Source organism: Eschrichtius robustus, chromosome 10 (assembly GCF_028021215.1).
Source record: "Eschrichtius robustus isolate mEscRob2 chromosome 10, mEscRob2.pri, whole genome shotgun sequence".
Classification (NCBI taxonomy): domain Eukaryota; kingdom Metazoa; phylum Chordata; class Mammalia; order Artiodactyla; family Eschrichtiidae; genus Eschrichtius; species Eschrichtius robustus.
The window spans coordinates 2,007,400-2,035,136 of NC_090833.1; the positions used below are offsets into that span (position 1 = coordinate 2,007,400).

Here is a 27,737-nt window from a genome sequence, read left to right on the forward strand (position 1 = left end):
ATAAAAACTGGAAGAAGCTATTTTTAACATGTGTCTGATAAAGGTACTAGCATCCAAAATATGTAACAGACACCTACAAATCAATAAGAAAAAGACAAACAATCCAAAGCAACAAGCTAGCAACACAAGCAAACCAAACCTAGGAGGTGCTTTCAGGCTGGGCCTCTCCTGCTGTCTCAGGACATGGTAAAATAGGCTTTTAAGAGTTCCTTAAATTTAGGGAATTCCCTGGCTGTCCAGTGGTTAGGACTCCACGCTTTCACTGTCGAGAGCCCAGGTTCAATCCCTGGTCAGGGAACTAAGATCCCACAAGCTGGGCTGCACAGCTAAAAAAAAAAAAAGAGTTCCTTAAATTTAAATGTGAACAGTTTTGAGAGTCCCTGGGCATCAGGCACTGAGGTATGTACTTGGCCTCTGCCGTCAGGAGCTCACATTGTAATGGGCAAGGCCAATGGGTAATGTAGGCAGAATGGCAGACATAGCCAAAGAATACACTTAGTACTTTATGGAAATGCAGAGGGAAGAGCAATTCACTTCAACCACAGGAAGAAGCGAGAACCAAAGAAAGCTTCATAAGAAAGTGACCTTGTAGAGACCTTGAAGGATCAGTCACATTTAAAGAGAATGCAGGATTAGGAGGGAATGAAAACCCAGAGCTGGGTTTGTTTGATGAGTGATGGAAGACCCTCCAGAGGAGGAAACAAAGAGATGGCCTCATCCACGTCATCAAATCTTTGGCCAATCCCTTACCAAGACAGCAGAACCACTGACATGCCCTACAGCCTGATAACATGGGCTCTCTTGGGAAGTGTGTTCTCATCGGTTCCGAATCTCTGCGTGGTTCTTGGGCACAGCCACGTATCGAAGTTTCCTGAGTAAAGGTGGTCTCCGCAGCATATGCTCATCCCACAGGTACTCGGGGGACAGCACCTTGCTGGGCTTGTGGTACAGCAGGTACCTGTTCAGGTGGCTCTCATCGTGCCACACGGCCTCGATGCCGTTGGCCTGGTCGGCCATCATCGCCTGGTGACAGGCCATGGTGAGCCGGTAAACCTCAGGGACCGACCCCCCAAAAAAGCCTCCCGCATAGTAGAAATCACCCTCATCTCTCGGAATGTAGGCCTGAGACAAGGGCCGGCGTTCATAGGTGAAGGACTGGCGATCACCCCTGTAGAAACCAGGATGGAGGGTCCCGAAGAGCGGTGCCAGGATCTCCACACCCACATGGTCGCTGAACTTCATGTCCACGTCCAAGCACACCAGGTAATGGACCTCGCGGAGGAAGCGCTGCTGGGAGAAGTTGCTGATCGTCTCCATCCGGTGCATGGATATGTCCTGCCAGCGTTTGTAGTTTCGGACCTCGAGGACCACCACCTGCCTCCCTTCCTGGAGGGGGATCTGGGGCACGTTCGCTGGCTGGTCGGTGAAGACGTAGTAGTTGACCTTGTGTCCCACCATGAAGTGCTTCTCGGCCGTCTCCAGGAAGAGCTTCAGGAAGACCACGTATCTGAAACCAACAAGCCCCCCCAGGAAAGAGAGGGTGGGTGTTAACAGAACCACACAGCAGCAAAATAATAGACTTTTAGGCAAAAACAGTTTATAAAACTTCAGCCGTACCTTGAGGACATTATGCTAAGTGAAATAAGCCAACCACAAAAAGTCAAGTGCTATATGATTTTACTTGTATGAGGTACCTAGAATAGACAAATTCACAGACCCAGAAATAGAACGGTGGTTGCCAGAGATTGGGGGAGGGGGAATGGGGAGTTAGTGTTTAATAGGCATAAAGTTTCAGTTTTGCAAGATGAGAACAGTTCTGGAGAGGGGCAGTGGTGACGGTTGCACAACAACTTGACTACGTAACACTACTGAACTGTATACTTAAAAATAGGTTAGATGGTAAATTTTATGTTATGTGCATTTTACCACAATTAAAAATCAAAAAAATCAAAATAAAAACCATAGACACTCTACTAGCTAAAGACAATGTACCCTGACTGGATAGTAAGAGGAGGGATTCAGATTGCTTGGTGTTGAGCAAATACTCTCAACCATACAATATTTTATTAATCCACAAGTTTGGCAAAAATTCAAATGATAGATAGTATCCAAATGATGGATACCTCCCAGCTCAGGACCCTCCAATGGCTTCTTGTCTTTTTTTTTTTAACTGCAGTATAGTTGATTTACAATACTATATTAGTTTCAGGTGTACATCATAGTCATTCAAAATTTTTATAGATTATATTCCATTTAAAGTTATTATAAAATATTGGCTATATTCCCTGTGGTGTACAATATAAATAAAACAAATGAATATAACAAAACAGAAACAGACTCAGAGATATAGAGAACAAACTAGTGGTTACCAGTGGGGATACTAGTGGAGGAGGGGCAAGACTGAGGTAGGGGACTAAAAGGTACAAACTACTATGCATAAAATAAATGGCTTCTTGTCTTAACAAAAAAACAAAGCAATTCAAGATCCTACAGTGGGACTTCCCTGGTGGTTAAGAATCAGCTGGCTAATGCAGGGGAAAAGGGGTTTGATCCCTGGTCTAGGAAGACCCCACATGCTGCAGAGCAACTAAGCCCGTGTGCTGCAACTACTGAGCCTGCACTCTAGAGCTTGCAAGTCACAACGACTGAAGCCCGTGTGCCACACCTACTGAAGCCCGCACGCCACAACTACTGAAGCCCGCGCACCTAGAGCCCATGCTCCGCAACAAGAGAAGCCACTGCAATGAGAAGCCCGTGCACAGCAATGAAGACCCAACTCAGCCAAAAATAAATAAATAAATAAATAAATTTTTAAAAATAAACTTAAAAAACAAAAAGATCCTATAGTGGTCTACTGGGCCCTACAAGATATGCTTTGACCTTGTCTACATCTTCTCTGTCCTCCATCCTCTGTCCTGGGCAGGCCAGCTCCTAGATATTCCTGACACATGCCATGCATACTCCTCCAGACCTTTGCATTTTTTTCTGCCTGGAATCCATTCCCTGCAATGCTCACCCCTATAGTAGCATTCCATCCTCTGACTAATGCCCAGAACTGGACATGCCTTATACCTCTTCCAGCTGGTACATACACGGATGCATCCAAATGTAAAACTCCAGCAGGCTGTGCACTTGAACATGTACATTTGACCATGTGCAAATTATAACTCAATAAAAAAAAGAGCAAATAAATATGTAAACAAATAAATATGAAAACAAATCGCTCTCTATCCCCTTGCCCAAACTTAATTATTTTTTAAAGCTCATATCACCATCTGACATATTTTGTATTTGTGTTTCACTTACTCTTGTCTTTTTCCACTAGAATATATCTCCACAAAACCAGGGCCTTTAACTATTTTGTTCACTGCCTTACAATTAAAAAACAACTAAAATTTGTGCACCTCATCATATGTACATTTTACCTAGAAAAAAGAAAAACTGTAAACACATATTGAACTCTAGTTAACTCTAGTTAATGTACAGAGAAGTACTGGGGGGCAGTGGTGCTGATGTCTGAAATTTACTTTCACGTATATCAAAATGGACTGATGGATGGACAAAAGAATGGACAGATAAATAGATTAGTGATAAAGCAAGTACAATAATACATTTATTGTTGAAGCCTATGGGACTTACGACATACCATAAAAAGAAATAATACATTCATTATGGGAATCCCAGAAGAAGAGAAAGAAAAAGGGACAGAAAATATATTTAAAGTAATAATGGTTGAAAACTTCCCAAACGAGAGACATGGACATCCAGATTCATGAGCCCCAAAGGACACCAAAAAGGTTGAACCTGAAAAGGACTACACTGAGACACACTATAATTAAATTGTAAAAAGTCAAAGATGAAGAGAAGATTTTGAAAACAGCAAGAGAAAAGTGAGTCATCACATACCAGGGAACCCCCATAAGACTATAGGTAGATTTCTTAAAAGAAACTTTGCAGGCCAGGAGAGAGTGGGATGATATAGTCAAAAAATTGAAAGAAAAGGCTGTCAACCAGGAATACTACACCCAGCAAAACTCTCCTTCAGGAATGAAGGAGAGATAAATACCTTCCCAAACAAACAAAAGCTGAGGGAGTTTATCACCACTAGACCTGCCTTAAAAGAAATGGTAAAGGGCATTCCAATCTTCAAGCAAGAAAGAAAAGGATGTTAGTTGATATCATAAAAACATATTCATATATGTGTAAAATTCACTGATAATAGTAAATATATAAAGTCAGATTCTGGTGTGTAATTCACTTATAATTCTAGTTGAAAAGTTGAAAAACAAACATATTTTAAAAACATAACTACAATGTATTTTAATATATACACAATATAAAATATGTAAACTGTAACATCAATAACCTAAAACGTGAGAAGGGAGAAGTAAAAATATAAAATTTACGTATGCTATCAAAGTTAAGTCATTATCAGCTTAAAATAGGTTGTTATAAATATATTTTATGTAAGTCTCATAATAATGACAAAAGAAAAACCTGTAGTAGATACATAAAATATATGATAAAAGAGTCAAAGTCACCACCACAAAAATTCATTGAGTCACAAAAGAAGAGAGCAAGATAAAAGGTAAGGAACAAAACAGTTAGAAAACAATGAACAAAATGGCAAAAGTAAGTCCTTACCTATCAATAATTGCTTTAACCTATTTTAAACAGAAAAGGATTAAATTTTCCAGTCAAAAGACATAGAATGGCTGAATGGATTTAAAACTTAAAAATAAAAAAACAAGATCCAACAATATGCTGCCTATAAGACAGAGACTCATTTTAGCTTTAAAGACACACATAGATCGATAGTGAAGGGATGGAAAGAAGATATTTCAAACACATGGTAACCAAAAGAGAGCAGGGGTAGCTATACTTGTATCAGAAAAATAGACTTTAAGCTAAAAAATGATCAAAAGACACAAACAATGTCATTATATAATGATAAAAGGGTCACTCCGTCAAGAAGATATAACAATTGTAAGCACTTATGCACCTAACAGTGGAGCACCTAAACATATAGAGCACATACTAACAGAACTAGAAAGAGAAATAAGGAGCAATACAATATTAGTTGGGGACTTTAATATCTCACTTTCAAAATTGGATAGATCATCCAGACAGAGGCTCTTAAGGAAACAGCAGACCTGAACAACACTATAGATCCAAATGTACCTAACGTACATATACAGAATATTCCATCCAACTACAGCAGAATACACATTCTTCTCAAGTGCATATGGAACATTTTCTAGGATGGATCATATGTTAGGCCACAAAAAAAAGTCTTAGCAAACTTAAAATATTGAAAGCATACCAAGCATCTTTTCTGACCACATAGTATGAAACTAGAAATCAGTAACAGAGGAAAGCTGGAAATTTCACAAATACATGAAAATTAAACTACATGCTCCTGAACAACCAATGGATCAAAGAAGAAATCAAAAGAGAAATGAAAAAATATCTTGAGAAAATAAAATCACAACATACCAAAACGTATGTGATGCAGCAAAAACAGTTCTAAGAGAGAAGTTTATAGTGAAAAATGCATTTTTTTAAAAAAAGGGAAACATCTCAAATAAACAACCTAACTTTAAACCTCAAGGAAAAAGAAACAGAAGAACAAATTAAGTCTAAAGTTAGCAGAAGGAAAGAAATAATAAACGTTAGAGGGAATGATTTACATTCCCTCAGCCACTTTGGAGAACAGTGTGGAGGGTCCTTAAAAAACTAAAAATAGAATTACTATATGACCCAGCAATCCCACTACTGGACATATACCCAGAGAAAACCATAATTCAAAAAGACACATGCACCCCAGTGTTCATTGCAGCACTATTTACAATAGCCAGGTCATGGAAGCAACCTAAATGCCCATCGACAGACGAATGGATAAAGAAGATGTGGTACATATATACAATGGAATATTACTCAGCCATAAAAGGGAACAAAATTGGGTCATTTGTAGAGATGTGGATGGACCTAGAGACCATCATACAGAGTGAAGTAAGTCAGAACGAGAAAAACAAAGATCGTACATTGATGCATATATGTGGAATCTAGAAAAATGGTACAGATGAACCGGTTTGCAAGGCAGAAATAGAGACACAGATGTAGAGAACAAATGTATGGACACCAAGGGGGGAAAGCGGGGCAGGGGGTGGGGGTAGGATGAACTGGGAGATTGGGACTGACATATATACACTAATATGTATAAAATAGAGAACTAATAAGAACCTGCTGTATAAAAAATAAATAAAATAAAATTCAAAAAAAGGAAAAAATAAAATAAACATTAGATCAGAAATAAATGAAATCGAGAACAGGAAAACAATAAAAAAGAAAGTAAGGATTGGTTCTTTGAAAAGATAAACAAAATAGACCAACTTTTAGCTAGACTAACGAAGAAAAAAGAGAGAGGACGTAAATACATAAAATTATAAATGAAAGAGGAAACATTACAACTGATAGCACAGAAATACAAAGGATTATAAGAAACTGCTATGAACTACCATACATCAACAAATTGGACAACCTAGAAGAAGTGGATAAGTGCCTAGAAACACATACCTATAACTCAGATTGAATCATGAAGAAACAGAAAATCTGAACAGACCAAAAATGAGTAAGGAGATTGACTCAGAAATCTCCCATAAAAAAAAAGCCCAGGACCAGATGGTTTCACTGGTGAATTTTACCAAATGTTTAAAGAAGAATTAATGCCAATATTTCTCAAAGTCTTTCAAAAAACTGAAGAAAAGGGATCACTCCCAAACTCATTTTACTAGGCCAGCATTATCCTGATATTAAAGCCAAATAAGGACACTACAAGAAAAGAAAACTACAGGCCAATATCTTTGGTGAATTCAGATGCAAAAATTCTCAACAAAATACAAGCAAACCAAATTTGAAAGCACATTAAAAGGATGACACACCATGATCAAGTGGGATTATCCTTGGGATGCAAGGATGGCTCAACATACACAAATCAATAAATGTGATACAGCACATTCACAGAATGAAGGATAAAAATCATAAAATCATCTCAATAGATGCAGAAAAAACATTTGACAAAATTCAACATCCATTCATGATAAAAAAAAAACTCTCAACAAATTGGGTATAGAAAGAATGTACTTCAACATATTAAAGCCATGTATAACAAGCCCACAACTAATATCATACTCAACAGTTAAGGGTTGAAAGCTTTTCCTCTAAGACTGGGAACAGGACAAGGGTGCCCACTTTTTTTTTTTTTTTTTGGTTGCACCGCACAGCTTGCGGGATCTTAGTTCCCCGACCAGGGATTGAACCCATGCCCTGGCAGTGAAAGGGCCAAGTCCTAACCACTGGGCTGCCAGGGAATTCCCAAGGGTGCCTACTTTTATGACTCTTGTTCACCATAGTACTGAAAGTCCTAGCCAGAGTAATCAGGCAAGAAAAAGAAGTAAAAGGCATCTGAAAGGAAGAAGTAAAATTGTCTGTTTGTAGATGACATGATTTTATATATAGAAAATCCTAAAGACTACACCATAAAACTTATATCTAATCAACAGATTCAGTAAAGTTGCAGGACACAGAATCAACATACAAAAGTCAATAGCTGGGACTTCTCTGGTGGTGCAGTGGTTAAGAATCCGCCTGCCAATGCAGGGGACATGGGTTTGATCCCTGGTCTGGGAAGATCCCACATGCCATGGAGCAACTAAGCCCGTGTGCCACAACCACTGAGCCTGCGCTCTAGAGCCCACATGCCACAACTACTGAGCCCACGTGCTGCAACCACTGAAGCCGGTGTGCCTAGAGCCCGTGATCCGCAACAAGAAAAGATACCGCAATGAGAAGCCCGTGCACCACAACAAAGAGTAGCCCCTGCTCACCGCAACTAGAGAAAGCCGGTGCGCAGCAATGAAGACCCAATGCAGCCAAAAATAAATTAATTAATTGTTTTTAAAACAGCAATGACTACAAGAATTAATAAAAAATCTTCATGAAAAGAAATCAATAGCATTTCTATACACTAACAACAAACTATCCAAAAAACAAAGTTAAGAAAATAATCCCACTTACAATTGCATGAAAAACAATAAAATACTTAGGAATTAACCTAACTAAAGAGATGAAAGATCCATATACTGAAAAGTATAAGGCACTGATGAAAGGAACTGAAGAAGACACAAATGAATGGAAAGATATCCTGTGTTCGTGGATTGGAAGATTTAATATTGCTAAAACGTCCATTCTACCCAAAGTCATCTATAGATTCAATGCAATCCCTATCAAGATTTCAATGGTATTTTTAACAGAAATAGAAAGAAAGGGAAAAAACAATCCTAAAATACATTTGGACACAAGAGACCCTGAATAGCCAAAGTAATTCTGAAAAAAAAGAACAAAGATGGAGGCATCACACATCCAGATTATATTACAAAACCACAGTTAATCAAAACAGTAATGGTACTGGCAAAAAAAATAGACACATAGACCAATGGAACAGAACTGAGAGCCCAGGAGTAAATTCGTGCATATACAGTCAAGTAATATTTGACAAGGGAGCTAAGAATACTCAGTGGAGAAAAGACAGTCTTTTCAATAAACGGTGCTGGGAAAATAGAATATTCACGTGCAAAAGAATGACAATAGACCCCTATCTTACACTACTCAGAAAAATTAACTTGAAATGGATTGAAGACTTACATGTAAGACCTGAAACCATAAAATTCCTAGTAGAAAACAGGGGGAAAGCTCCTGCACATTGATCTTTGCAATGATTTATTGGATATGCCACCAAAGCACAAGCAACAAAAAATAAACAAGTGAGACTACAGCAAACTGAAAAGCTTCTGCACAGCAAAAAAAAAAATAATCAACAAAATGAGAAGGCAACCTACAGGATGGGAGAAAATATTTGCAAACAGTTGGCCTCCCTGGGTAATAGATTGGGGTAATGGAGCACACATGTATGAGCTGTGGTGCAGTTAAGCCCCTGGCACAACGGCTGGTACGTGGAAGTGGTGAATGTCAGCTGCCCATCTCTGAAAGGCTGACACAGTGACCTCGGGAACAGATGGCTCGCAGGTGTGGGGCTGCTGTTTTGAGCAGCGGTCTGCCCAGTGATGCCCTGAAGATCCCACCAAGTTCACCTACACCCAAAGCCACACGTGCCTCCACACCCCCACCCACCCTGTGAGCTGAGTACCTTGTCCTGGAAAAGAGAGACACCGAGAGAGGAGTGCCCCCCTCCCCCTGCAGCTCGGGCCAGATTCCTGGTTTACCCTGGGTGAGCATTCTTCACTTACTTTTTGATGGCAAACACGGTCAGCCCAACGGTGATGTTTCTGAACTGTGCATCCAAGATGGCAGAGTCAAAGAACCCATCTCAGATGATGGGTGCAAACCAGGGAGTCATGACCAGCACGTCTACTCTCCTGGGGAAATGAGTCACAGTGTGTGAGAGCAGGGCATGGGGATGTGGGCCACGGAGAAGGATTTGTCCAAAGTTGCACAGTCTGTGAGCCACAGAGCTGGGAGCAGACAGGACTCCAGACTCCCAACCCAGGGCTCTTGGCACCATAAGCTCAGCACCGAGACTCAACACTCCCATCCCTTCACTGCCCTAGCTTAGAGTAGCTCCTGAGTACCAGCCACGTGCTGGATCCCATAGGACGTTCCTTCTATGAGGCCTCTCAACCCTGTTTCCAGGAGGAGAAGAGTCTCAGTGAGGGCAAGCACTAAGCCCTCTCCCACCACGTGGGTCCTTGGCCATAATAAGAAATATATATTTGCCACTCCCTCCCCTCCCCTTACCTGACACAGAGCTTCTAAGACCCTTGGGATTTCCGGGGTCGTAGGAGGTGTCTTTTATTCTAATGAGGTGACTCTGGGTGGGCTCGTGGGTAGTTCAGGATGGGGGCTGGTCACCAGAAAGACCAAGCCAGGACTAGAAACTTGGAACTTTCAGCCTCGCATCCCATCCTCCAGGGAAGGGAGAGGGGCTGGAGACTGAGTTAATACTCCATCATGCCAGCGTGTTGAAGCCTCCATAAAAGTCCCTAGACTGTGGGGTTCGGGGGGCTTCCGGGTTGGTGAGAACATAGAGGTGCTGGGAGGGAGATGTTCCCGGGGAGGGCGTGGAAGCCTCGCCCCCTCCCCCACTCCTGGCCCTATTTATCTCTTCATCTGACTGTCCCTGACCTGTATCCTTTACAACAAGCCAAGAATCTAGTTAAGTAAACTGTTTTCTTGAGTTCTGGGAGCATTCCAGCAAATCATCAAACCCAAGGAGCGGGTGGTGAGAAATGATTTACAGCCCGTCGGTCGGAAGCACGGGTGACAACCTGGCCTTGTGACAGGTGTGTGAAGTAGGGGCCCTGGGGCTGAGCCCTCCCCCTGTGGGGGTCTGTGCTAACTGCGGGGAGTGTCAGAATCACTTGGTGGGGAAAACCCACACGTTTGCTGTGAGTAGAGACATCGCGAGTTCTCTTTCAGGGACAAAGCTGAGTTTCAAGGCCCCGCCTCTCTCAGGGGCCCTGCGTTCTCTGCCCCTTCTCCATCTTCCAGCGGCACAGACGCCTCTCACCTCTCCCCCTACTCTTATTTCACGAGTGTTCATTCACTCGTTCATCACACCACCAGGATCCACCAAAAAAGCTCATGCCAACTTGTCACTCCAGATCCGTGCTGGCCCACAGAAACATACGTAACTAGAAATGGTCTAGGAGCCACAGAAAAGTAAAAGGAACCAGGTAAAATTACAGGTAATTTGATATATCAATACTTTTTTTAACCCAATATATACAAAATATTATCATTTCAATAAGTAACTGATATTTTTATTGAAGTATAGTTAATTTACAATGTTGTGTTAGTTTCAAGTGTACAGCAAAGTGATTCAGTTACACATGTATGTATTCCTTTTCAGGTTCTTTTCCCATATAGGTTATTACAAGATATTGAGTATAGTTCCCTGTGCTATACACCGGGTCCCTGTTGTTTACCTATTTTACTATATAGTAGTGTGTACGTGTTAATCCCAAACTCCTAGTACATTATTCGAGTACTAAGTGTTTGAAGTCCACTGTGCACTTCACACCTACAGCACATCTCATTCTAGAGCAGTCCTGCTTCTAGTGTTCACGGCCACACGTGGCTGGCAGCTCTAGAAACTCAAGGAGGGGTGGGCATGGGTTTCAGCAATGACAGCGAGCATTTTCAGCTCTCCTGGCGGGGATGTGGCATGACATGACAGAAACCACCCAGCTTGCGTCCCGACCTGCCCCTCACCAGCCGTAGGGCCTCAGGCAACTTCCTTCACTTCTCTGAGCCTCAGTTTCCCTGCTCATAAAATGAGGGCTGATCAAAGTGGTCTCTGGGAGACTTCCTGCCCCGAAGCTCTGGGGTCTAGTGCCTCAGAAAAGGGCTGCCAGCACTCTCTCTGGCAGTGGAAGCAGGAGGTACAGGCACAGGCTAAGGAGACTTGGATTTGGAGACAGGCGCTTGCGTGTGGAGGTGAGTTTGGAACCATCGTTCCTCAGATATTTACACCCATGGAAAGACCTCAGGGATAACCCAGCCCAGACCCCTGCCATCCTTCCCCAAGAAGAAACAAGAGAAGGTTCTGTGCCTGGTATGGACCTCCACACAGCTCCTAATGACCAAGAATTAGAGGCCTCTTCCATCGCTCCTTCAACTTGTACCAAACCCATTAAAAACGAACCCAGCCTCCTATAGCACGGAAAGAAAGAAAGAAAAGGAAAAAGGCGAAAGAAAGACTGAACCAGGGAGAGGAGCAAGTGAAGAGGAAACATGAGGTACGTGGTGGCAGGGAACCCACTGGCTGCAGCCGTGGCAGGAACTCGTCTACTCACGTGGGCTTGAGGAGCTGGGCCTTGGGGTAAACCAACCTGCGGGCAAGACGCGCACGTGAGAAAAGGCATCATAGATGCCCACGGCTGCGAGGGGCCTCCCGCCGGTTCAGTGTGCCAGCCCTGCCAGGAGGTGGCATTCAGCCACAGGGACCTCCTTCCTCCCTTCCTTCCTTCCTTCATCCAGCTGCGCCCACCCGGCCCTGGGGAGGCCACGCACTTCCCCGGGGATAAACTGATGGGGCTGAGATATGAGGAAAGGAAAGGAGGATCTTCCCGAACTGTTCTATGACACTGCTGAGGTTAGAGACCCACCCATGTCTCTTTCTTCTCTCCTTGGGCACTGTAAGTCCTTGCTGGGGTCTAACTCATCACGACTAAGGTCCTCGTGTCCTGCTGCGTTCAGGGCTGGGAAGCCCAGGGCTGGTCCGCACCCACCCCATCCACGCCGTCCACCCCGTGTGTTCCGCCTGGAGCCTCCTCGCCCCCCGCCCCACTCCTTCCGTGCTGCCTCGTTTGCCCCCCATGCCCTCCCTGCCACACTGTCAGTTTTCAACGGAGCTGAGGGCTGAGAAACTGTGGCTAAGTCTACCCCATGTAAGACAGCTGGGCTGGGGCAGCCATGAGACCCGAGGGCACGTGGAACTCACCTGGGACTCCCATCATCTAACGCCTGCTCCCGTTCTTTTTTGCCCCTTATTACCCTCCTCCCCCACTTCCCTTGCTTCTTCCCCCGTAACAAATCTCACAAATCAGGCTCTGTGAGGTGCGGGGGGTGGGGGGTGAGGGAGGAGTATGGAGGAGGGAGACACGTGGTGACTCGCTTGGAACTAGGCACAGAAACAGCCCGAAGATGAGATCTCCGATACCTGGGTACTTCAGGTATCCTGCAGGTGTCCAGGGGACAGTCACGTTCACTGAGGGAGGAAAACAGAGTGCTTAGAGCTGGGGACAGGGTGCTGGGAGAAGCACTGCCGTGCCAGACCGGCCAGGACCCCCCGAGGGCCATCACACCACAGCCCCTACTAAGGAAAGCTCCCCATGGCTGCAAAGCTTGGGCCGTGTGGCCAGGTGAGAGGACCAGGGGCGAGAAGCAGGGCAAAGAAACCTTGGACACGCTGACCCTGTCTGGGAGTTTGGTGCCACTCAGCTCTGCCCAAAGGGATTCCACGCCCGATGGTGACAAACTGGCCTGGGGAGAGCCCCGCTCTGGGGGGAAGGAGCAGGAGCCATGGCTGCCCAAGTTGGCCCTGGAATCCCAAAGGAAGCTCTGGCAATGCCCCCCTCACCCCTGGGAGCCCAGCTCCCGCCCTACCTGGACTCCTTTTTCTCCAGCTGCATCCGCTGCAGAACCACGCTGTGTGTATCCTGGCTGCAGAGAGGAAAGGTTCTCAGCCATTCCTTCAAAAGTAGCATCTTGCTAAGAAAGTGCCCCCTTAAGAGGAGAGGGGGCTAACCAGGCAAAGGCTAGGTTCGAATCCACTTCCACCAGCCCTGCCCTCCCTGCCAGCCTCTCCATCTCTCCAGCCCCGCCCCCTCTGCCAGCCCCTCCCTCTCCCCAGCCCCGCCCCCTCCCCAGCCGCTACCTCTCCCCCAGCCCCGCCCCCTCCCCAGCCGCTACCTCTCCCCCAGCCCTGCCTTCCCGCACCAATCCTGATCCGCACCACCGAAGAAGCTTCGTGGCGCCTGTCCCCATCCTGAAGACCAAGCAAAGGTTCGCTTCTGGGCGAGGCTCAGGAATGCCAACTTTTGTGGATGAAAGGAGGTGAAAGTCATTACCTAAATGGCAGACTCTCCTGTTGGCCCTGCAGGTGGTGGACCTCAGGGCTGCTGAGGGAGTAAAGTCCCGTCAGCTCATCCCCCCCTTCTGTCCAGCAAGCATTTGCTGGGCCCCCAAGTGCTGAACAGAGGAGGGAGCTGGACCGGACTTGGTTCTGAGGTCCTGCCCTGCGGGCTCATGACCGGCACTGGTTAGGAGCTCTCACCTTATCTGTTCTCAGTCAGCCGGAGATTGATGACCCCAGAGGAATTAGCTCTGGGAGGAAAATGAGACTTTACCTATCTGAGTGCTAATGGGGTCGGGGGGCACCCCATCACGGGTGGGCCACAGGGAATCAACACCGGTCACTATTCGTCCCCAATCCTCAGCCTGTAAACGTGTCCTTTCCAACAGCAATGAGGATTCCACCTCTGTTCTTTTTTAGGGTTTGAGAAAACGTGGTAGAGAGAGGAACTTGGAATCAGCCGGGAACTGAGTGCCTCTTTGGTTATAACGACCTCCAATTCAATACATCCCTCGTATTTTTATTTCTGTTCTAGGTCTTTCTAGAAGGAACCACCTTGACTCCAAAGACCCGTGCATTACCTTTGAGACTCTTCTCTCTGCCAAGTGGAGATCAGGCTGAAAACATTGCTGGGGGACAAAAAGGAGTGCGGAGCTGAGTCCTCACGTGGCAGAGGAGAGCAGAAGGGCTGTGTTTTGAGGCTGAGACTTCAACACAGCTTTCTGACTTTTTGTTCTCTGGCTCCTGGGAAAATAGACGTGGGGCCCGAGCAGAGCCAATGGGACATCTCACTCGGGTGGGAGGAGAGAATGGGGTGCACAGGCAGACCCCCCCAGGCGGTGCCCTGCTGGCCCCACCACCAGACACCCTATTTTAACCCAACCTCCCCATACCTAATAGCTTGTAAGTGTTCACGGCCTTCCTCTCTGTGGATCTGGGACCCCTGCCTCAGAATCATCCAAGGAGTTATTTTTAGATGCAATTCCAGACTCCCTGAATCCAGCCCTGAGCAGCTGGGAGGGGTGTGCGTGTGTGTGTGTGTGTGTGTGTGTGTGTGTGTGTGTGTGTGTGTGTAGAAATCTCTGTTTTTAACAGGTTCTCTGAGTGATCGGCGTACACTCTAAAGTGGAGAGCCATGCCTCCTTTCTGTTTTACAACAGCCCTGCCACACAGAGCACTAAAAGCCGAACGCTGAGGGACCAGAGGGGCGCTGAGGCTCACACGATCAGCAGCTCCCTATGAGGCTCACACGATCAGCAGCTCCCTAGTTAAGTCAGAGCAGAGAGGGAGCTGCAGCCTTTCCAGCTCCCCCCGCTCCCCGAGCTGTGCCTAGCACAGAATAAACACCCAATAAATGGAAGCTCTTTCTAACAAATTTCTTTGCAAAAGTCATCAGTGAAAATGTGTATAGCTCTACAGCTAACAACTAAATAAGTATGCGTCTGCGCTCTGCAGTATTATATAAACATTCAGCACCCATTGCAAAGTTGAGTCTAGGGGCAATTTCACCCTCTTGTGGAATAAGAACTGAAAAAGTATCGACTAGATTCTTTTAAGGGAATGTCTACAGCTACCAAGTTTGTTTTAAAACATAAACAAGAGTAATAAAATGCAGTAAAAGCATGTCATCTGTTCCCAATAAATGTATTTAAAGTATGATGTGAATCCCATATGATGACGTAATTGACATTTCTAAAAGGCTATAAATCGCTGCCTTTTGAAGCCCTCCAAACCTCAGTCATGTTTACACTCACCCCCAGGTGAACCTGTCACCTACAGTTATATTAACACCTGGTGGGAATTCCCTGGCGGTCCGGTGGTTAGGACTCCGCTTTCACTGCCTAGGATGTGGGTTCGATCCCTGGTCGGGGAACTAAGATCCCGCAAGCCAAAAAAAGAAAACAAACAAACAAACAAACCAAAACCACCTGTTAATCACCCCAGAGCAGAGCCAAGTGCTGACTGGGAACCTGCATCTCAGCCCTGCCCCTGTCAAGTGTTGTGACATGAGGCAAGGAGTATCTGCAAGATGGGAATTACAATGTCATTCACGGCTTCTCTGGGATCACTGTTACAGGGGGAAAAATCTAGCTGGTCTCATTCAGTTAACGTAAGTAAGTCGTAAGTAGGTTAAGTCACGTAAGTCATAAATCCTCACCTGCCATAGGGCCCCAGGGCTGTTACCATCCTCCTTACCTATAGAAGCCCAGAAGTACAGCGAAGAGCAGGATGAGGCAAAGCCAGAACTTGGTGCTCTTTCCCCAGAATTCTGTGGAGAGGAAGCCTAGGTCACTTGGGGCTAGTTTACCTGGTCCCCAAATCACCTTGTTGAGACCAGAATTGGGCACTGGCCAGGAACAGCCTCCTGTCGGCTCCAGCCGGAAGCCCTCTCCCTCTTGTGCGCTCACGGGGAAGGTGGGTGATTGAACCTCTCCTGGAAGCATAATCCCATTGAGCCTCGCCCTGCAGCCCCTGGGCACCTGCCTGGGTGCCCCTGCTTGTTGGCAGGCCCCCGGGGGGCCAGGACCACTCGTACGCTCCAAAGGAGCGGGTGCAATGGACCGTGGCCATGAACGGACCAGCAGGGTGGGAGACGAGGCACGGAAGGACCGTGAGAGACAAATCTCGCCGAGGGGATTCCAACCCCCATAAACACCTGAAGCCCTGATGCTGTAGGGGCTCACCCCAGAGTTCCACGCAGCCAAAAAAGTAAGGCCTGGGAGACCACTGCAGGGACGCTACACTTCCGGGGGACATGCACGTTTGAAGGAAGCTGTATCATATGCGTTAGTAAAATCTTAGCTGAAGGCTGTGGGTTTAACAAGCTCCACCCTTGATAAAGAACCCCCCACCCCATAGCCACTGCACCGCTGGGTCTCGGAGGCCCAAGTCTGATGTCCCAGCAGCCAGAATCTCGTTGATCACAAATACGAGGGGCTCCCGAGTGTTGGACTAAGAAAACTATGTACATCTGGGTGCAGCCCAGAAACATTTACCAAAGAATTTCATTTGGTAAGGGCATATACCTCAGTTTCCTCTGACTGGGTATGAAAATGTGAAAACCCAGGGATGTATAAACTCAGGGATGTATCCAAAAACATGTGCTTCTATCTATAATAGACAAGACACGGAAGCAACCTAAATGTCCATCGACAGATGAATGGATAAAGATGTGGTACTTATATACAATGGAATATCACTCAGCCATAAAAGAATGAAATAATGCCATTTGCACCAACATGGATGGACCTAGAGATTATCATACTAAGTGAAGTGAGGCAAACAGAAAAAGACAAATATCACATGATATCACTTATATGTGGAATCTTAAAAAAAAATTATACAAATGAACAGAAATAGACACACAAACAGACATAGGGGAAAGGGGTGGGAGAGGGATAAATTAGGAGTTTGGGATTAACGTATACACACTACTATATATAAAATACATAAGTAACAAGGACCGACTGTATAGCACAGAGAACTATACTCAATATTATATAATAACCTATAAGGGAAAAGAATCTGAAAAAGAATATATATATGTATAACTGAATCACTTTGTTGTACACCTGAAACTAACACAACACTGTAAATCAACTATATGTCAATAAAAAAACAAAAATTAAAAACAAAACAAAACAGGACTTCCCTGGTGGCGCAGTGGTTAAGAATCCGCCTGCCAATGCAGGCAACACGGGTTCAAACCCTGGTCCGGGAAGATCCCACGTGCCGTGGAGCAACTAAGCCCGTGCGCCACAACTACTGAGCCTGCACCCTAGAGCCTGCGAGCCACAACTACTGAGCCCACGTGCTACAACTACTGAAGCCCACGCACCTAGAGCCCGTGCTCTGCAACAAGAGAAGCCACCGCAATGAGAAGCCCGCGCACCACAATGAAGAGTAGCCTCCGCTCACCGCAACTAGAGAAAGCCCGTGCACAGCAACGAAGACCCAATGCAGCCAAAAATAAATAAATAAAATAAATAAATTTTTAAAAACAAACCAAAACAAAACAAAACAAAAACATGTGCTTATACAAGTTTACAATGAATTTGGTTACATTGTATCATTTTGTATAAACTCTATGTGTCCTATATTTTAAATGTTTAAGGGAATTTGATATGTCCAATTTGTGTTTGATTTAACAAATGGACAAGATTTTTAAGTGCATAAGAAGTTTTTGTCATACTTGAGAGTCTGTTCTGTCCCGTCGTGTGTGTCTGAGAGAGAATTACATCAATTAAGCTTATAGTCATAGTTTAAAACAAATTAAGCTGGGTGGAAATAATCCAGATAAAAGCAAGTATTTAATGCAGGATTCCATTTCTATATAATTCTAGAAAATGCAAATTAATCTATAGTGCTAGAAAACAGAACAGTGGTTGCCTGGGGATGGAGGTGGGTAGGTAAGCGTGCCAGGGAGGGATTGCAAATGAGCACAGGACTCTTTGGGGGTAATAATAGCTATATTAATTTTTGTGACTGTAGCGATGGTTTTGCAGGTGTATACATATCAAAAGTTACTAAATTCTGCACTTTAAATAAATGTGCAGTTTATTATATGTCCACTTTACCCCTATAGAGCTGCTTTAAAAAAAAAGAAAGAAAAAGAAATGCATCCAGATTGGAGAGGAAAAAGCAGATCTGTCTTTATCCCCGTCTACATGTTCATCTATGTAGCAAATCTGATGGAATCTATAAAAAAGCTACTAGAACTAATAAGTCAGTTGGTGAGTTTAGCAAAACCACAGGATACAAGGTCAATATACAAAAATCAATTGTTATTTTCTATACTAACAACCAACAACCAGAAATGGAAATTAATAAAACAACCCATTCACAATAGTATAAAAAATATGAAATACTTTGTCAGAAAATTCTGACCAAAAAATGTGCAAAACATGTGCAGGGAAAACTACAAAACATTGCTGAGAGACACTAAGGAAGTCTTTTAAAATGGTGAGTACTACCGTGATCATGGATCAGGAGACTTAATATTGTTAAGATGTCAAACCTCCCCAAATTAACTTATAGATTCAATATATTAATAATTCCAATCAAAATCCCAGCAAGGTTTTTGGAGAAATTGACTAGCTGAATTCTAAAATCCATATGGGAATGCAAAGGACTTATAGCAGTCGAAATAACTTTGAAAAATATAAATAAATTCAAAGGACTACATAATTTTAAGTTCTGTCCTATTAGAAAGTTAGCATAATCAAGACCAGGTGAACTTCATTAAGATAAACCAATCAACGGAGCAGAATAGAGTCCAGAACAGACACATACACACAGGTGGTCAATTCATTTCTGACAAAGTGCAAGGGCAATCCAGTGGAGAAAGCAGTCTTTTCAACAAATCTGCTGGAACAATTGGCAATCTGTACACAAAATAACGAACTTCGTTCCATGTACAAAAATTAACTGAAATGGGTCATAGACAAAAATATAGCAGCTAAAACTATAAAACATTTAGAAGGAAACAGAATACAACTTTTATGGCCTTGGATTAGGCAAAGATTTCTTAGATACAAAACCAAAAGCCGTATCCATAAAAGAAAAAATTCAAAAGCTGGACTTGATCAAAATGAATAACTTCTGCTCTGTGAATGACACAGTTAAGAGAATAAAAAGACAAGTCAGGCCTGGAAAAAATAATTTCCAAATCACATATCTGGTAAAGGAGCTGTATCTAAAACCCAATTATATGAAAACAAACATATGTATATATACACACATATATATCATATATATACATATATATATGATATATATACATATATATATGATCTGAACACCCTTCACTTCCTTAAAGAAGATGTAGAGATGGCGAAAAACAGTTCATGAAAAATGTTCTTCATTAGTCATTAGGAAAATGTACATTAAAATCACAGTAAGAGGAAATTCCCTGCCGGTCCATTGGTTAGGACTCCATGTTTTCACTGCCAAGGGCGAGGATTCAGTCCCCGGTTGGGGAACTAAGATCCCACAAGCCGTGTGGCACAGCCAGCTAAAAGATAAATAAATAAAAATTTAAATTTAAAAAAAATTTTAAAAGAAATCTTCATTTAAAAAATAAAATAAAACAAAATCACAGTAAGATACCATTATATATCTATTAGAATTAAAAAGATGACTAACACCAAATGATGGTGAGGGCGTGGAGCAAGTGGAACTCTCATATGCTTGTGGCGGGAACGTAGAATTATGCAACCACTCTGCAAAATAGTTTGGCATTTCCTACCAGATGACCCAGAGAAATGAAATCATGTCTGTACAAAGACTGGGACAGGACTGGTACAGCAGCTTTATTTGTCATGGCTAAGAATTCAAAACACCCCAAATCATCAGATTAATAGATAAACAAATTGAGGTGTGTCCACACAATAGCAGAAAGAATGAACTGGATACACAGATCTGCATGGAGAAGTTGCAAAATAATAAGAGGCCAGATGAAAAGGAGTCATTACTGTACAATTCCCTTTATATTAAATTCTAGAAAATGCAAACTAGTCTAGAGGGACAAAAAGCAGACAAGTGGCTGCCTTGCATGGCAAGGGTGGGGAAGGTGGGGCAGGTTGCCGAAGGGCAAGAGGAAACTTTGGGGGTGGCAGATTTGTTCATTATCTTGATTGTGGTGACGTCTTCATGGATGTACACAAATCTTAAAATTTATCCAACAGCACACTTTAAATATGTGTAGTTTATTGTATGTCAGTTATTCCTGAAGCCGTTTTAAATACAAACAAACAAAAAAGCCACAGCGAGATACCATTTCTCACCATAGATGGCGAAAATACCAAACATGTTTGGATGCTCTCCAGGCGGGACTGTGCAGACGACCGCGCCTGCTCACACCTTGGTGTAGAGCTTTCTTTCTTTCCTTTTTAAAATAAATTTATTTATTTACTTTTGGCTGCGTTGGGTCTTCATTGCTGTGTGCAGACTTTCTCTAGTTGCGGCGAGCGGGGGCTACTCTTCGTTGCAGTGCACGGGCTTCTCATCGCGGTGGCTTCTCTTGTTGCGGAGCACGGGCTCTAGGCGCGCGGGCTTCAGTAGTTGTGGCTCACGGGCTCTAGAGCGCAGGCTCAGTAGTTGTGGCGCACGGGCTTAGTTGCTCCGCAGCATGTGGGATCTTCCCGGACCAGGGCTCGAACCTGTGTCCCCTGCATTGGCAGGCGGATTCCTAACCACTGCGCCACCAGGGAAGCCCCTTTAGGGACAATTTAAATGCAATTTAATTTTTCTCCTTACAGTGCCATAATTGTGTGTGTGGAGTGGGGTGGGTGAGAAACACTGCTGAGGGAAGTAGAAAAGGGTAGCACCCCACATAAAGGAAGATCAGACAGTATCTACCCAGAGGCAGACTCACTTAGCATCTGACCCAGCAAACCCACTTCTGAGAATGTACACGGCAGAGAAAGCTACACACATGTAGAATGACTGATAGGCTTTGTATGTAAGAGCAAAAGACTGGAAACAAACCAAGTGTTCATCAGTGGGGGCGAGGTGATTAACTGCGGTGCATCCAATAAGGGTTCCTATGCAACTGTTAAAAAAAAGTGAGGGGGATGCAGTTGGAATATATGGGTCATGTTTCAAGCAAAGTACAGAACAGTACAAATAATATTCTACCTATTGCGTAAGAAAGAAGGGTGAAAAGACATATAACCATATTCACTTACATTTACATTTTAAAAAAATACCTAAAAGACGGCACAAGAAATGAATAAAAACGGTTATCTATAAAGGGCAGGGAGCTGGGAACAGTGCCGGCAGAGACCAGGTAGAAGTGACACTCCTCAGTATATACCTCGAAGTATAATTTTTATTTTTGAACCATGTAAATGTACTACCTATTCAAAATAATAACATTGAATAAACATAAAAATAAACCAGAATAACATGTTACTTTTTAAATCTTGGAGAGGGGAAAAGCCTTTCTAAGTTTGATAAAAGATTTTTTTAAAAAATAGCCCTAAATGGAGACAAATAAATATGACCCAATGAAGATGAAAGTGTTATGCATGGTTAAAAAGAACCACAAACAAAATCAAAAGAAACAAATTCAGGGGGAAAAAGTACTTACAACTCATATCACAAAAAGCCCTAATTCCCTTAATAATACCTCCTACGATTTAATAAATAAGAGCAACTATTGAATTTTTTAAGGGCAAAGTATATGAGATGACAACTGATGTGAAAAAGCATTCAACCTGGACTTCCCTGGTGGCGCAGTGGTTAAGAATCTGCCTGCCGATGCAGGGGACACAGGTTCGAGCCCTGGCCCAGGAAGATCCCACATGCCGCGGAGCAGCTAAGCCCGTGCACCACAACTACTGAGCCCGCGCTCGAGAGCCCGTGAGCCACAACTACTGAAGCCCACGCAGCTAGAGCCCGTGCTCCGCAACAAGAGAAGCCACCATGATGAGAAGCTCGAGCACAGCAACGAAGAGTAGCCCCCGCTCGCTGCAACTAGAGAAAGCCCGCGCAGCAATGAAATTCAATCTCACGATAGGAAGAGCAGTGCAGCTAAGGATTGTACAAGACTCCAGTTTTCACCCATCGGGTGAGCAATGGGGTGTTGGCTGTGCCCTGGCAATAAGGTGCCTGCAGGAGCAGGTGAGCAGGAAGAAATAGCTGTCATCAGAGCAGGGATGCAGCAGAGGGTGACATCTCTACATCACTCATATTTTTCTTGTGACATCTCCACCTCCAGCTCTCCTCCCAGTTCTCACGAGCTTCCCTTTAGAGAAAATCTTGGAAAGGAAAGTCCTCTATACCCGAACCTTCCAACCCTTCCTCCGTCCTTTACCCTCACTAGCCAGCCTTTCACCCTGACTGCCTCACTGAAACTTCCCCTGACAAAGGCTCCAGGGATCTCAGCAGCCTTAATCCAGTGCTCTCTTCCTTGTCTGAATTAACCCATCAGCCACAGTGGAACTCTGCTCTCTTTGGTCTATTTCCCGGGCCACACCTGCCCAGCTGCCTTTGCTCTTTCTCTTCCTGTAGCACAAATGTTGGAGACTCCAGGCACAGTCCTGGGCTCCCTTCTGTACCCACACTCACCGCCCAGGGGTTCCTACCTTGTACCAGAGCATTAAATATCATATTTACACTGCTGACCCTCCAGTCACTTCTGCAGCCTTCACCTCTCTGTGGACCTGTGAACTAGGAAACTGGACCATTCATGGCCACCCCCACTGAAGGCACATCAACATTATCATAGCCAAACAGGACTGTAGGTCCCCATCACCACACCACCAAGGGGGCCACTCCTCCTGTCTCATGATAGGGCATCACCATGCATCAAAAGCTCTGAGGCTGGGAATTCCCTGGTGGTCCAGTGGTTAAGACTTGGTGTTTTCACTGCTGGGGCCTGGGTTCGATCCCTGGCTGGGGAACTAAGATCCCGCAAGCAGTGCGGCATGGCCAAAAAAAAAAAAAAAAAGTCTCCAAGGCATCTTTAATACTTCCTTTCCCTCCCACCCTGAATCCAATTCACTATCACACCGCGTCAGCTCCACCTTCAAAATGTATCCCTGGTGCATGTCGTGTGGAAAAAGGTACAGCAATTCTTCAAAAAACTAAACATAGAATTCCCATATGATCCAGCAATTCCGCTCACGGGTGTATGACCAAAAGAGGTAAAAGCAGAGACTCAAAGAGATATTTGGACACCCGTGTTCACAGCAGTATTTATTCACAAGAGCCAAAAAGAGGAAGCAACCCAATGTCCATCTATGGATGATGGATAAAGAAAATGTGTGGCAGCCACACAATGGGATAGGAGTCAGCCTTGGACTTCCCTGGTGGCACAGTGGTTAAGAATCTGCCTGCCAATGCAGGCGACATGGGTTGGAGCCCTGGTCTGGAAAGATCTCACATGCTGCGGAGCAACTAAGCCCATGCACCACAACTACTGAGCCTGTACTCTAGAGCACTCGAGCCACAACTACTGAAGCCCACATGTCTAGAGCCTGTGCTCTGCAACAAGAGAAGCCACCCAATGAGAAGCCCATGTACTGCGGCAAAGAGTAGCCCCTGCTTGCCAAAACTAGAGAAAAGCCCGCACGCAGCAACAAAGACTAACGCAGCCAAAAATAAATAAATAAATAGCTAGATAGCTAGATAGGTAGATAGATAAAGGAGTCAGCCTTAAAAAGGCTTGTCCTGAGCTACAACACGGATGGACTTCAAGGACATTATGCCAGGTGAAGTAAGCCAGTCACAAATGGACAAATCCTGTAGAATTTCGCTTGTCTGAGGGACCTAGAAGAGTCAAATCCTCAGGGACAGAAAGTAGATGGTGGGGAGTCAGGGGCTGGAGCGGGGGTGGAGGGGAGTTCAGGTTTCCATTTGGGGAGATGACAGAGTTCTGGAGATGGATGGTGGTGATGGTTGCACAGTGTACTTAATGCCACTGAAATGTACACTTAAAAATGGCTTAAATGGTAAGTTTCTTGTTACATATTTTACCACAATAATCCTTAAAAACAAAAAAAGTGGGCGGACAAATGGGTTGGGCCTGGACGCTCATCTCCTGCCCCTGATGGGGTCCAGCGGCCTGAGCCAGCTGATGGAAGAGTGGGCAGAAGTCGGCCCCTGTCCAGCAAAGCCGATTCCTGACCTCGGGGACCCCCTTCGTCTGCATATCGGCACGCAGGACGGCTGGTGTTCGTAGCCCGCCTTCCCCGATCTACCCTGCCGGGTGCTGAGAGCTGGGCTATTATGTGCCAGCTGGACCATTTCTCTGCTTGTAAGTTTCCCCGAACATCCTGCGTGGTGTCCGCCTTGCCCAGTGGCACCGGGGACGTGTGTTCTGACACTTCTCTTGCCCCCTCTCTAGACGGTGTCTGGTACACAGTAGAAGCTCAATGCACAGATGTGGATGGAATCTTCTCAGCCCACACCTTGTTCAGCACAGCTGTTCCGTAGTTCAGGGCTGGGGACTGGTCTGGGTTCTGGCACTTTCCAGCTGACTTTCTGAGCCCCCCACTCCTCACCCGTCTCTGAAACAGAGCGGGCTGGCCCAGGTGAACCTGAAGTTCACAGTTTCTGTTGCAAAGTGCGAGGAGCTCTCCTCTGTTCCCAGACAAATGCAGGGCGTGTGGCTCTGGACCGGGAAGTGAACTCAGGAAGGGAGGGAGCGGCGAGGTGCGCTGGACCAGACAGAGGAGGGAGAGGTAGGGTGCTGCAAGAGACCGTGGAAAACACCTGATGTCGGAGGATCCAGAGAGACTGGAAACTGGACCACCAGGCCCCAGGGGTGGTCTGGGTGGCACCCGGGCAGGATGTCGAAAATGGTGCCAGGGAGGGAGAGGGTTTGGGGGTCAGGTGGGGAAGGGTGTCTCTAAGGCAGGCTCCTGAAGGCTGCGTGCCCTGACAAGCCAAACCACACCCAAACGTGTCCCTGGGCTGCTGCTGACAGATTAAGTCAAATGAACAGAGAACGCATTATTAGTCACTAACCAAGTAAGTAATTTAAGCCAGTGATTTTTAATTTCAAATATTCAAAGGGCCTCAGGTGGTCCCTACGCCACCCTGAACTTCTTCCTTGAAAACAGCTGATTGGTGCCCGGGGGTGGGGGTAGGGGGGAACAGAGGGCTTTGCAAAGGAGAGTACAGGAGTCATCATTCCACAAAGCACTTATTACTCACAGGCGCTCAGGCCAGGAGGGACTTTACACAGAACGAACGGTTCTGCCCAAAGTCATGTAGATTTCATGGTAATGTCAGGGCTCAGATGCAGGCTAGGGTGATCCCCTGCCTGGCTTGCATGGGACCAACAGAGTCCCTGTTTAGGACACGTGACTAAAGTGCTAAAACCAGGACAGGCCTTAGCAAACTGGAATGAATTGGCCACCCTACCAGGTCCCTGACCTTCAGACCAGGGCTGTTGTGCCCTTGGGACTCTAAACAGAGGGCCATCCAGCCTTGTCTCCTGCCGGACGCTTGGCATCAGAACCAACACACGCCCCTGGTGGACCCCACCAAATCATGACCGTCCTCGGGGCCGTGGTCACCACCTTCCCCAGGACCAGGAAACCCGGAGCCTGGGTGTCCTTTTGGGCAGCTGACTTAACTCCCAGTGTCTCATGCCCTCAGGCCATGGGATCCGGCTGGCTCTGGGCACTGGTAGCCCTTCCTATCACCCACCACCCTCACAAGGGCCTCTCTGCTTTGGTCATGAAGAGTAGACTCTGAGAACACACGGTTTCAGGGAACCAGTACAAACGTGAACCAGGAATACCCAGTGTATTCCAGTCTGTGTGGGAAAATGATTTCTTCCGGGAGCCCTGCCAGAGGCCCAGCCCCAGCCAGGTCAGTCTGGCTGCTTCCCAACAGTGAAAGAGAATTTTTGCATTAAATGTCACAAAAAGAGGTGGCCGTGTCCTCTGGTCTTCTCTTCCAGGGAGATGTGCGCTCCTCCACGCACCCAGGGGCTCCCGTTAGCAGGCGGGGACCTGGGTCCTGCCCGGGCTGAGCCCTGACCCCCTGAAGGACGGCAGAAGTCCCATCCCTCCTCGCAGGTGCTGGCACGCGCCCCCCATTCCGGCCAGGAGTGGAACAGAAGCCAGTCCTTGGAGCCAGGAGGGAACAGAAGGAGCGAGGAACCCGTGTTGGTGTTTGTGGCCTCCCGGGACCCTCCCGGCTTCTCACCAGGGCCACCTCCTCCTGCTCGGGGTGCTGGGGGGATGTGAGCAGAGGCACAGGAGCCTTCCTAGGTGTCTGGAAAGCCCAGAGCCGCCCGGGTCACTCCCCTACCCTTCTCCACTGGTCAAGTAAAGAGAGACTCCGGGGGCTGGTCAGGGGGGTGGGTGGGTTCTAACAAGTAAGACCTGAGTGGTTGCCAGGCAGAAGCAAGGAGGGGCAGGGAGGGGGGGGCCAGGCAGAGCCTCCATCCTTCAACTTCGGAGGCACAGACCACCCTCTGGGGAGCCTAGCGCTGTTCTGCCCCTTCCTCTTCCTCCCTCTCTCGTCCCCTCCCCTCTGCCTTTTGACCCGCAGCCTCACAAGGTGACGCTGGGTCAGATCAGGGCTGGGTTCATGACATCCAGGACCCAGCCTGGACCTATGGAGGCTCTCCTCCCCTTGGCCCTTTCCTCCTTCCCTCCCTGCCTCTCTCTCCATCAACACCTCCACCTCCCCCCAACCCCCGCCAGGCGCCCTGGGTTCCTACCTCCCACACAGGCACTGGCTGTGTCCAAGCTCCTGGGAGGGACTTGGACCAGGCAGTCTTTACAGCAGGAGGAAATCCTTCACTGACTGCCGGCTCTCTTCTCTGGGGCCCAGACGAGTAGAGGAAAGAGAGGGCCGGGGAGAGGGGGCAGGCGGAGGTGCTCCTACCTGCAGGAGACCCGGGCAGGAGCTTGGCACGTCAAATCAGGACAGCTCCACCAAGGGTCTGCCCTCCACCCTCCTCCACCCTGGCCACATCCCATCCGTCCGACTTCCCTGGGGGCCAGCAGCGTCCCTACCCAAGACCACCGCCGACACATGCAAGCGCAGCTCCCCAGACCTTCTCTGCTCGTGCTGTCCTCGCCAAGGCTGGCTCTGGACCTCTGGCTCTAGTGCAGCTGGAAAAGCTGGGCCAGACGGTCAGATGCCTGGAGCGGGGCCCACAGCTCCATTCCGGGAGCCCTTGGCCCTCCCCACTCACCTCTGGGGTCCATGGCTCCTGGGACCGACCGCAGGCCAGGAGCCTGGAAGCAGAGGCGGGGGATGGCAGGCAGAGGTCAGCCTGCCAGAAGCTAGACACAGCTCAGAGCTCAGGCTCAGAGCCAGGGTTACCTGAGAAAGAAAGTCCAGCTCCTTCCCCAGGGCCAGCTCAACCTGCCCATTCGTTCGGGGCGGGGTCAGGGGTCGGGGAGGAGCCTCAGCAGATTTCCTGTTTGCCCAGATCTGCCCGGCGCTGCCAGCCAGGTGGGCTCCACGACCAAAGCCAGACTTGTCGGCCGGATGCCCAAAGCCAGCTGCCCCCAACAGCCCCGGGGGCGGCATCTTGCCCCCGCCTCAGATCACACAGGGGCCCGGTTGGTGGCTTCCCCTGCTCTCAGGGCCAAGCCCTGCCCCTTGC

At 46.4% G+C, this 27,737-nt stretch overlaps 2 protein-coding genes across 3 annotated transcripts in view; one reads left to right on the forward strand and one right to left on the reverse strand.

The window, feature by feature from the left end:
- On the reverse strand, nt 1-27,343 carry ABO (ABO, alpha 1-3-N-acetylgalactosaminyltransferase and alpha 1-3-galactosyltransferase). The gene is given in 8 exon segments (XM_068552322.1): nt 1-1,507; nt 9,306-9,434; nt 11,874-11,909; nt 12,740-12,787; nt 13,186-13,242; nt 14,236-14,283; nt 15,851-15,923; nt 27,321-27,343. Coding segments are annotated over 8 exon segments (1,095 nt in total). The 5' UTR covers nt 27,334-27,343; the 3' UTR covers nt 1-816.
- Nucleotides 1-27,737, forward strand: part of RPL7A (ribosomal protein L7a) — a 304,745-nt gene that overhangs the window by 245,448 nt on the left and 31,560 nt on the right. The window lies entirely within an intron of this gene.